Raw genomic sequence first — 11,172 nt, 5'->3', positions numbered from 1 at the left:
TTTCAACTGTATTTTTTGGCTTATCTTTTATTTTTTTTCGTCTTTTTATTTGGATTAATTCGCAACATCTAACATGTGATGAACGAGCTAAATCAAATTGAACGATTGAAAAAGACAAGAGATAAAAAAAATGCGATTAAAAGTAGTCCAAAAAGATATGAAAGCTTATATAAGGTATGATCTTTAGTAAAGTGACGAATCAAGATTCGTGTAGATGAACTCAATTAATCGAAAAAATAAAAGCTATATAACGAGGGAAAAGATTTTTACCGTTTTGGGTGGAAGACTAAAAATGTGAGTGGCCAAACTATAAATCGCCGCTAAAATATAAAATTAACGGAAAAGGAAAACGTGTGAGTAACTCGAGTTTAACGCCGGTTAATCGTAGGTTAAAATTCAATTTCACCTGGATATATATAATGGACGCTTTGAGCCTGCCATGAAGCTCTCTTCGCTCGGTTTTGGAAAGAGAGAGAGGGTGGCGAGGCTCTGCTATTAAAATCTGAACCTGCAGATTCCGCGCTGTGTCTTCCATTTCATGAGCTAAATTTGGCCCTAACTCATAATAACGCTTTTCTAAATCTGGTTGTATCTCCTCCAATAGAGAGGATTTCATTTAAATCTGGTGTTTGTTGGATAGGAAGAAGAGTAGTTTCAGGATAAGTTATTCATAAATTCGAGATTTTGATTCTGGTCAGGGTTAAGGTTTTGGGAAGGGAATGAGGATGGGAGGGGATTCAGTGAAGGTTTCGTCTAGGGTTTCTGTGAGTCCAGATTGGAAAGGTTCGAAAATGGAAGGAGTTGCAGAACCTCTTAGGGTTTCGTATATGAATGATGAGGATTGGGGTGAGAGGGATATGGAAATGAGCTCTAGGTATCAAATGCAACAACAGAAGAAGCTTGTTGTAGGGTATGCACTCACCTCCAAGAAGGTCAAGAGTTTTTTGCAGCCGAAGCTTGAACGACTTGCCAGGTATCTCTGCTCTGTAAATCCTTGGAGATTTTTGTTGATTTTGGAGAGAAAGGCACTTTTTTTTTTTTTCTTTTTTTTTTTGGGGGAGTTGCACGCATTAGATTTTGGTGTCTTCTTTCCTTTCTTTGATCTTTCGCAATCTGTTTTTTTTTGTTGTTGTTTGTGTAGCATCATTTATTTTTTCTCATTCTCTGTAAATTTATTAATCGTTTAGGATTTATCGTATGTGATGGTTTTGTCTTCTGTAAATTAGACTGGTTTTGTTTAATCGTTTTTCATGAATTGGAGATTTATTTTTCATTAATTGCTGAATAAATAGATGAAAGTAATTTTGAGTTGAATTTCTGATGAACAGAAAATATGGTAGTTGAAGTAGGTTTGGCGTGATTGGAATGCTTTTGTTGGTCATAAAAATGAAAAATGTAAGAGGTATCACTATGTTGTATGTTATCTTATTTCCATGTTTTCTTTTATTTCCTTGTTTCTTATATTGTTGTTTTGTACTGAAAGAATTGGGGTTTGTAGGAAATTAATGTGAATTAAAAAGTGATTGCGAACTTAGGGTTAGGTTGAGTAGGGTTTTTCCATTGTACTTGCCACTTTACCTGATTTTTGATAATAGGCATGTGTATGTGATGCACCACAGGCACGAGCGCACAAGCTCTCATCTTTTCCATGAATGCTGGGCTTTTTTTTTCCCCTTCTTTCATTGGTGATGGGTTTAGTTATTTTGTGTATCAGTTTTTCATTTTTTTTTAGTCCGTCCCAGTTCTTCAGATTTATTATTTGCAACATAAAATTATTTTTAAAGTATTTTCAAGTGCCCAGACTTCTCAGCTCTCCTTTAGTGGTCCCTATATTCTTGATGGCCAAATGGACTTTCAATAAACAAATGCCGCTTCTTCTGTGGCCCTCATTTCCTATTAATATTTATTATAATAAGGCTGCAAGTTGCAATGGAAAATTATTTCTTTGTTGACTGGGGTCTGAAATGAATATTCGTGAGTCAGATGCATTCTCTGGGTTATCATCTTGGTTGGATCCCTGCAATTAACCAGAGGAGATTTTTCCTAAGGAAAATCTTTTTTTTTTGTTTTTTTAATCATGGTCATTTTCTGGATCCCATTCTTGATATTAATTTAAAATGTTTGGGGAGTGGTTACATGATAGAAAATATTAGATCTCCTATGACTCACATTGTAGATGACAATGTGGTTTCTTTGTTCCCTTCGATAAAAATATTAAACATCCACACTTGTCATGTAATGCTTTTTTCATTAAAAAAAGCTATAGTGCAAGGGACAGGTTTTAAATTGTTTTGAAAGTGGAGTTGTTTGGAGCCACTATGGTAACATATGGTTTCTCTCTTGGCATGTCTTGGTTATTTTGTCCACTATTGCTTCAGTTACATCCCAATTTGTCAGTGTTAGTTTGAAAACTGTTTGTTCACGGGCGTACATCTCATATTATTACTATTTTTCGTTACATCCCAATTTGTCAGTGTTAGTTTGAAAAGGGATTTCTTGACAGAGTGAAAAGTTCTATGCATTATAACATGCTATTTTAAACCTCGATATGCTATCTTTTCATCCAACTCATGGATTATTGATGGCATGAGTTGGGTGTCAAGTTACATGTCTGTATTTTTTATGTAATATGTATCCTTTTGATTTTGTGGAACACAGGTCATGATCTTGTGTCATATTGTTATGTCATCTAGCGCTTTTCCTGTCTGTGGCTTTTTTTACCAGTCATGATATTCAAAGACCCTTTTCTAAGAATGGTTTAATTGGTTTTACTGATTTATTTATACCAGTCAGTAATTATTGTAAGTTTGAAGTAAACTTCATCATCATACAGTAACCATGGATTATTTTTTTTTAAATTTCATTTTCAGGAAAAAGGGGATATTGTTTGTGGCCATTGATCGAAACAAGTCTCTCACGGAACAAGGGCCTTTTGACATTGTTTTGCATAAGGTCAGTGGGTTCCTGTTACCTTACTGCTTTCCTCAATTTGTCTACTGCCATTAAAGGATCATGAATGAAAAGTGGGAGGGTTTTTGTTTTTTCAATCTGCTTGGTTTTTGTTATGTTTTTCTGAACTTGTTCTTGGATGTGTTCAGCTTGAAAACACGTTTTCAACGGTAATCTACCTAGTCATGTCTCTGATAGATCTGTATGTTTTGTGCCTTAATCAGCTGACAGGTAGGGAGTGGCGCCAAATTCTCGAGGTTAGTTGGTGACAGAACTTGAAACTTACACTTATCCTGAAATATATTTGTATGTGCTTGAATATTTCCCATTACTATGCATCTAGTGTATAATAATTACATCACGTCCCTGTTATTAAGATGTGCATCAATCGACCTTGGAATGCTTGGTAGCTCAGACGCTGCTTGTCCTTAATTTTTTTTTCTCAAAAAATATGCAGAGAAATTGCTCTTTTGCTTCATCATGTTCTGGTAGTTAAGGTTGCTGCAAAGGGAATTCGAGTGAATGAGGCTAACCATATGCTGCAAGCATCTTCTTTATCAGCTAGTCTATGTTAAAGTCATTGGTTGGCTTTTCAGGTCTTACTTCAAGTTTCTGAACCATTTTACTTTTTTCATTGAGCAAACTTATACTTTCATGCTTCGAAGTCATATCTTCAGAGGCGCTTATGTTTTGTTCTATATATTGAAAATGATTATTAAATCCATGAATAGTCCATAGATTTTACAGCCATTCTCTGTTCTTGTCCTGAGTGCACTTTACGCATAAGGTGCAATTGATGTCTTAATTTCTGATGTTTCTTTGTTAATTTCAACAAATTTTCTGAGAGAAAACATATGTGGAGCTGTAGTCTTGGCTGGGTCTTTAAAATGTTTGGAAAATCAACAAATTGAGCTATGAAGCAAGTCTTTCTAGCTCAAATGTCGGTTGCGGATATTATTTGTGGCATGGTCCTTTTCCAAAGCCTTATTAAATATGTGCTCTCCAAGTTAAATATGTGCTCTCCAGCCTTTATTTTGGTGCAGATGCTGTGATCTGATGCACTGCTGCTAGTGTAAATAAGATTATACATTCTACTAGACAAGATTATGCATTGTATTTGCAAATTCCATTTCATTATCGTGAGTCTGTTGTTTTTTTACTTTATTCAGCTTGAGAATTTTGGTTTTGTTTCCATCAGTGAGCTTGGTGATCTAGAAGTACTATTTTTTTGCCAGATAACCAAGTGTTTAAAAAAGTGTTTGGGCTGCTTTCAAATATGCAGTGCAGAACTCTATTCCTATGTTGTTTGAATTAAAAAAATTAAAAGTGTTAGAACTGAACTTTTATGATATGGGTCCCTCTTGCATTCATGTATCTTATTTGATTTTAAATTTGGTACTTTGAGAAAACTGCTTCCGTTTCAGTCATATGTGTTTTAAAGTCGGAAATTGATCGTGATTTTTGTTACCTTTCAAATAAGGATGCATCCGTAGGTGTAAAGGTAAGGTGCACCTTCAAATTTTATCATGGTATATAATTTTGATGCAAAATGTTCTTAGGATTATCTCAAAATCTATTTTTACATCTAATTATAAAATTTTAAATTTCAAAAATGGTTATAATCAAGTAGATCTATAAACATATGAAAATCTTGAAAATGGACGGTGTAGATAATATGTTGTAAAATGCACTATTTCTGAGACTTAAAATATTTTTATTTTTCATAGTCATACATCTCGATGTCGAGATGATCAATCAAAGGGTTTTTCAACATTAAAACTACCTTTTCCGATGGATTTTTGAGGGGCATCCGTATTTCTACATTATAAGGTAGCATCCTTATATAAACTTTTTCCTTCAAATAATTAATACATGTCTTTGCGTTTTATGGATTGCGGGCCATCAACTGCAATGATACCGAGACATTTAGCCTGGAGTCAGGAAGATAATTTGAATAAACGAAAATAATGTATATCCAGTCAGTTTTCTAAAGCTCTTATGCCAACATAGAACTAATCATTGAGTTCCGTGATTTTGAGAATCAATTTGGTATGGCTTCATATAAACACATATTTATTTGAACTGGGAATGTGATAACATTTGAAAAGCAAATGTACACAATCTAGGAGATGTCTGAAATTCTGAATATGTATATGTAGCTCATCATGTGGTCTGTATATTGCTCCTTCCATTAAATAATCTGCACGTTTCTGGATGTTCTTAGAGTTTGTCCCTTGATTACTAGTTATTTGTGTAGTAGTATCAGATATTAATACTGTAATCTTTTGAATGGTCGAAACATTGGTGTGCTAAAAAGTGTGTTCTTTATGTACACATATGATTATGTGGTGTTGAAGTTGTATAATCAAGACTTCTTCTTGTATTTTGTTTCTGTCCTTCTATATGTCGCATGGATTTGGATTTTCGTTTGTGTCCAACCGTTTTTGGCTCAGATTTGTAAAATCGTTTGGGATATCACTGGCTTCACTTGAAAGATGTTCCCTCCCCATCTTCATGAGAAGAAATAGAAAAGCTCCACGACTTGCTTCTAACCACTAGGGTTTCTGCTTACATATGGAGTCACTGCTTTCTTATTTCCGTTCTTTCTCTGTATCTACATTATGCTTACTTATGCTTATATTGATTATATCATCTAGAAATACTATATTTTCTCATAGTCATCATTTATAGCCTTCTGTTAGAAAGCCCATGAAGAAGACAGTTTGCAGAAGGATGACTATAGGAAAAATATGGTTTGCAGAAGGATTATTGCACCGTATTGTACTTGCTGCTTTTACCATTGCTGGTGGAGCAGCAGCCTATGGAAATCCAATTAACATTACAGTCCTGCTGTAAAATTATTAATCCTGCCTGGGTAGTGGTATGGTTAGAATTGGAAGACCGTCGGTTCTATAGAAGATAGTTCACCATCATTGAGATTATTAGGCATATGGCTAGATTCCTGCAAGTGCGAGTGTCAGAATGATAAGTTATTGGTGGATACCTTCTCTCGTGGAAATAGGCTTATATGCCTTCAGCTGCTAGGACTGTATCACTTGCCACATGTAGCACATTCTCACCATTATAGATTCATCGACAGTGCTGAACTGCTCAATGATATCTTGCGGCCCATTTAAACTACTCTTTTGGTTTTCTCCTGGCTGGTGAAAGATTAATTCTGGTGCATCTAACAAGAGATGTGTGGCTATTCTTCTTGTCTTCTTTAGACAATCTTTTAAAGATTAATTCTGGTGCGTCTACCTTTTTTTGAAACTGAAAATTCAGGTATGTCGTACTATCTTTTACACGAGAAATTTTACATCATCTAAACCTGTCCAGTGGGGAATGTTCATTATATACCGTGCGAAACCCATCAATATTTTATCATTAACCAAGAGGGATACCCTTTTGAGATGGCTGAATGTGTATATTCTCAAACTTATATCTTGGAATACTAGTTCAGATAAGTACAAAAGAGTCTGAGATGGACAATAGGGAATTCTCCCTGGTGGTGCAGTTCCCAGAAAGGACTCTAGGACGATCATGACTGTTGAGGTTGAAAGTCCTTTCAATTAAGTGTGCAATGTCTTTGGTTGGTTTGCATTGTGCCTGCAAGAGCCTGCGCGGTGTCGAGTTGAAATAGCTTTCGAAGTTTGACCTTCATCCTGGATTAGTCCTATTTGGCAACAATGCACAAGCAATGCTGATTTTGTGTAGCAATTGGCAACATACCGCATGCTTAGGAGAATGGCATGATCATAGAAGTCTACTTTATCATCAACTTCTACTCCAATCCAAAACCCTTAGGATGTGGTCCCTTCTCTGTGTGCTCCCCTATTCTTCACAGTTCTATGCTTGTCTAGAGGGTACAGATGCTTTAGCTGCTGATGCTGTGAATGGAATTGTTTCCTATCATTCATTACTTTTGAGTGTTCGTAATTTGTGTTTCATCCATTTTTTCCCATTATTTGTTTTGTTTGGAATTGTTTCCAATTCATCATGATTGGTGTGCATCTTAATGAAAGGAACTCAATTTTTGCAGGATTATCGACAAAAATATCCTGAAGTTACTGTGCTTGATCCCCCTGATGCCATACAACATGTACATAATCGTCAATCTATGCTTCAAGATGTGGCTGACTTGAACTTATGTGACTCTTATGGTGATTCCCTTAGCCTTTGCTTTAACTATTGAATTTTTACTGAGAAATCCATCATCTAGCTGATTCTTATCTTACAAAATCTAGAGTCTTCTTTTCATATCTGGGTGTGGAGGTGGAAGGAGTGATCCTTGCAAGGGTAATGGATTAAAAGTTAAAATTGCTCCATATTCTTGTTAGCTATATACACAGTCCAAGGTGGCTCACATAAATGCCTTCTCTGACTACCATGGCAGGTAAAGTTGGCGTTCCTAAGCAGCTTGTTATCATTACAGACCCGTCTTCCATCCCTGATGCTGTTAAGAGATCTGGGTTACAGCTACCTCTGGGTACGTTACTCTCGCTTTATTGAACAATTTTTTTTTTGATACTTAGGGTACTTTGCCCATGTTAGAAATTCACTAGATATGTTGCTGCAGTAGTTGGCTTGGATATTTTCATTACATCTTGTCACCAACTGCCCTGTAATGAAAAAATATGCTGAAGCAGCTGAATCTTATAAAATTGTTTAGGTTCTTTGGTAGGATCTAGATGATTAGTGCCGATATCTCTTTACTTTCTGGCATGTTTGGACACAAAATATATGGTCAATTGATGTGTGTGTTTTTTGGTTTTTTTCTTATTCATTTTATGTTCTTCTATTTGAGAAAATGTGGATCAGATTATCCCTTGACTAGCTGACTAGCTTCAAACTATGAAATTTTTAATGAGGACAAGAGTGGACATTGTAGGTAAATTCTGTATAAAGTAATATGCTTGTTGCTGGAAATCATGTGAAGAGACTTGTTTTCTAAATGAGATTATAAAATTTGATAGTCTAGAATCTGGACAAACGTGAAATATTAAACTAGTTAATGGGGTGCATTTCTGGTTGCGGCACTGCACCATAAGTTTTTACTCTTTCAATTGATCATGGCATGTTTTAGTTTTATTACGAAATAAATAAGGATCCTAATTCCCAGCTACAAGATAGAGTCAAAAGTTTATGAACTAGTTTCTGCATTTTGGAGCGCAGCCATGAAAATTCATTATTAGACAATCTCAACCAATTTGTTATTATTCACCTCTACCAACTTTTCTCTTTTTGGGTCCAAAAGATCCCAATTCCGTCAAAGGTGCCCCTCTAAGAGGAAAGCTTGAGACCTGCTCACAACTTTCTATAACCGTAACAAAGATGTACAACTTCACCATTTTTCTCTTGTTTCTTATAACCGATTAACATCTATGATGAAATTATGCACACGAGTCCTTCTATCAGGCCTGACAAGGGCCTCTTGAATATATCTTGTGGGAACTTTTTGTGGGCTACGAGAGCACTGGAGCAGGACAATTGTAATAGTTGCTCACTGAAAATCTTCAGAATGCCTAGGGAATGGGAGATAGTTCCATTTGATGCTAGTCTAATATTCCATCAGAATATTTCCATCTCATTAGGTGTAATTGGACATGGCATCCTCCAGATTGTGAGCCACTCTTCTAGAGACATAGTTAATCATGCAGTGCAACGTTTGGGGTTTTCCTGAGTCTCTATTCTTTTCATGAGCCTCTCCCCTACCACTCCCACCGCTTCCTTGTCTCCTCCCAGCCGTTTCTATTTGGTGGATATCTCATGGGTATACATGGCTTTCAAATCTTTCTTTTGTGCTCTTTCTATCCTTTTACATATTTATGTTTGATCTTTTTCTCCCTCAAAAGAAACCATATAAAAGAAGTGCTCTGTATTTTGTTTAGTTGATAGTTAAGGTCTTTTTATTAATCCTTTTTTTTTTGTGTGGGTGTTTTCAGTTGCGAAGCCCTTGGTTGTAGATGGAAGTGCCAAGTCACATGAGCTATCTCTTGCTTACGATCAACTATCGCTCTCTCAACTGGAGCCCCCCCTTGTGCTTCAGGAGTTTGTTAACCATGGTAGGATAATACTCGCACAACTGATACCCTGGAAAAAGAATAAACATAGCTCAACTTAGCTGATAAAATACATGTCCTAAGAAACAATGGTTTTTGCTACTGGCTAGTTAGGTTTTTCTGTGGTGTTATCTATCGCAGGTGGTGTCCTTTTTAAAGTCTATATAGTGGGAGACGCTGTTAAGGTGGTGAGGCGTTTCTCCCTTCCTGATGTTGATAGCCGTCAGCTCCTCAATTGTGCTGGAGTCATCCCTTTCCCTAGGGTTTCCAATGCTGCAGCCTCTGCTGATGATGCTGATCTTGACCCCTGCATTGCAGGTCAGTTTCTCAAAATGATTTTGTTTGAACCATATAGCAGTACCCAAATTTGCTTCCAGTACTAATGATAAGTAAAGATGATTCTCTGTATTAATGGGATTTCTTTTGGGTTCTTAAAATATTTGGTGGTTCTTTAATTTTTACAGAGCTTCCGCCACGACCCTTGCTCGAGAAGCTTGCAAAGGAGCTTCGCCGTAGACTGGTAAATTGAGTGATTTGTGTGTGTGTGTGTGTGTTTTGTGTGGTTATTCTCTCATCTTGTTTTGCTAAAAATTTTGTTTATTGTATTTGACTGTTTTCTTTTCGATGTGCCTTCAGGGTTTGCGACTGTTCAATATCGATATGATTCGAGAGCATGGTTCCAAAGACAGATTTTATGTGATTGACATCAACTACTTCCCTGGTATGTGACAACAAGAACCGCTTGTCTGATTTATGTGCTGATGAACTACCATGTTGGTATGTAATAAACAAAAACTGCTTTTTCGATTATCTGCTGATAGGGGTTCTCTCTCTCTCTCTCTCTCTCTCTCTCTCTCTCGCTCTCTCTCTTTCTTTCTTTCTTGTGTCCATTTCAAAAATGGATACCTGTCTCTCTCTTTGAAAACTGGATACCTCGAGCCATGTAAACCATTTTTAAGATGATCGGATTACCTTGTAATTATCTTTTCCATAATTCGGATTATAGTATTTTTGTTCTTTTTTTATAAGTCCTCGTGGGCTGTTGCCAGTGGTGTGTCCACCATCTTAATGTTCAAGACTTTTTTGTTATGTTAAGCGATCGTTTCAGACTGAACTCCCGCAAATGGATCAATAAGTCCTGTTATTTATAGAGAGTGCATTGGATCTTTTGCAGGGTTAGGGAAAATGCCAGGATATGAGCACATATTCACGGACTTCCTCCTCACCCTCACTCAGAGAAAGCATAACTCCTTGGAATGTGAATAACTGCACTACACTGAAGAAGCATCTTACATTCTGACTTGCACAGTTACGCTCTTCCAGAGAGAGAGATCCCCAAAGAGGAAGTCGTATGTACAGTGTTTTGTTGGAGCTGGCAAATGGAGTCTAGTCTTGGGTGTGGCTTTGACGGTGTACTTATGATTATTTTGTATGTAACCCCACTCAAGGCGTTCATTTCGATTTTCATGCGGTGTCTATGTACATACAGTGATTGAAAACAACTGCTTTGTTAATTGATGCTTGATTGGCAACTGGTTTCTCCAGTTCTGGCCCTTTTTTTTTTAACTCATACTTGTCGTGCTTTGTGCAGTTTTGCTTTTCTTATTCAAAAGTCTGTCTTTTCTTTTTCCTTTTTTTCTCATGAATAACAATGCATCAAGTTATGGGCGAATTAATAAGAAGTATCACTGTTAGGGAACAAATGTGTTTTATTGACGAATCAATACGAAGTCACTGGTAGTGAACAAATGTGTTTTATGGATGGGGGAATGATTTGGATCCTTACCAAAGTGTGGTCCCTTTATGCTGGATAGTTCATGTTGCTGATTTTACTAGGTTGATGCAGATGCTAATGTTGAGACACTCCTACGAAGTTTGGATAATGTTACATAAACATTTAGGGACTAAAAGAAACCAAACCAACACCATTTTATGAATAATTGAGTTTTAAGTATTTTATTGTTTAAAAATCAATCTGATCTATGGATCACAAGTTGCCTTTATTTTTACTGAGGATTGCCTGAGTGTATGCGGAACGATGGTTTGAGAGCAAATCAAACAAGCTGTATCTCTTGGTATTGCTTTTCGAGATGATGTATTTGGTAGGCTAGGTGTTGTCATCATTGAACCGGATCATTGGTAAAATTGAATCGCCAGTGAA

At 36.4% G+C, this 11,172-nt stretch overlaps 1 protein-coding gene across 4 annotated transcripts; it reads left to right on the top strand.

Moving 5' to 3' along the window:
* Nucleotides 1-459: 459 nt before the first annotated feature.
* LOC18442479 (inositol-tetrakisphosphate 1-kinase 3) lies at nt 460-10,577 on the top strand. 4 transcript variants are annotated; one of them, XM_088855405.1, is made up of 11 exons: nt 460-973; nt 2,871-2,952; nt 3,174-3,206; nt 6,992-7,112; nt 7,197-7,248; nt 7,346-7,438; nt 8,895-9,014; nt 9,153-9,329; nt 9,476-9,531; nt 9,648-9,732; nt 10,186-10,577. In XM_088855405.1, exons 4-11 carry the CDS (start codon nt 7,110-7,112, stop codon nt 10,275-10,277), a joined length of 678 nt encoding a protein of 225 aa, XP_088711531.1. In that variant the 5' UTR covers nt 460-973; nt 2,871-2,952; nt 3,174-3,206; nt 6,992-7,109; the 3' UTR covers nt 10,278-10,577. The 4 variants fall into 4 exon arrangements, with proteins under 4 accessions (XP_088711531.1, XP_088711530.1, XP_088711532.1 ...); XM_088855404.1 differs by lacking the exon at nt 7,197-7,248; XM_088855406.1 differs by lacking the exons at nt 460-973; nt 2,871-2,952; nt 3,174-3,206 and adding an exon at nt 3,407-3,545.
* The last annotated feature ends 595 nt before the right edge of the window (nt 10,578-11,172 follow it).

The sequence above is a fragment of the Amborella trichopoda genome, chromosome 13 (assembly GCF_054954075.1).
Source record: "Amborella trichopoda isolate Santa Cruz 75 chromosome 13, AtrichopodaSantaCruz75HAP2 v2.0, whole genome shotgun sequence".
NCBI classification, from domain to species: Eukaryota; Viridiplantae; Streptophyta; class Magnoliopsida; order Amborellales; family Amborellaceae; genus Amborella; species Amborella trichopoda.
This window is presented reverse-complemented; position numbering and strand designations above follow the sequence as displayed.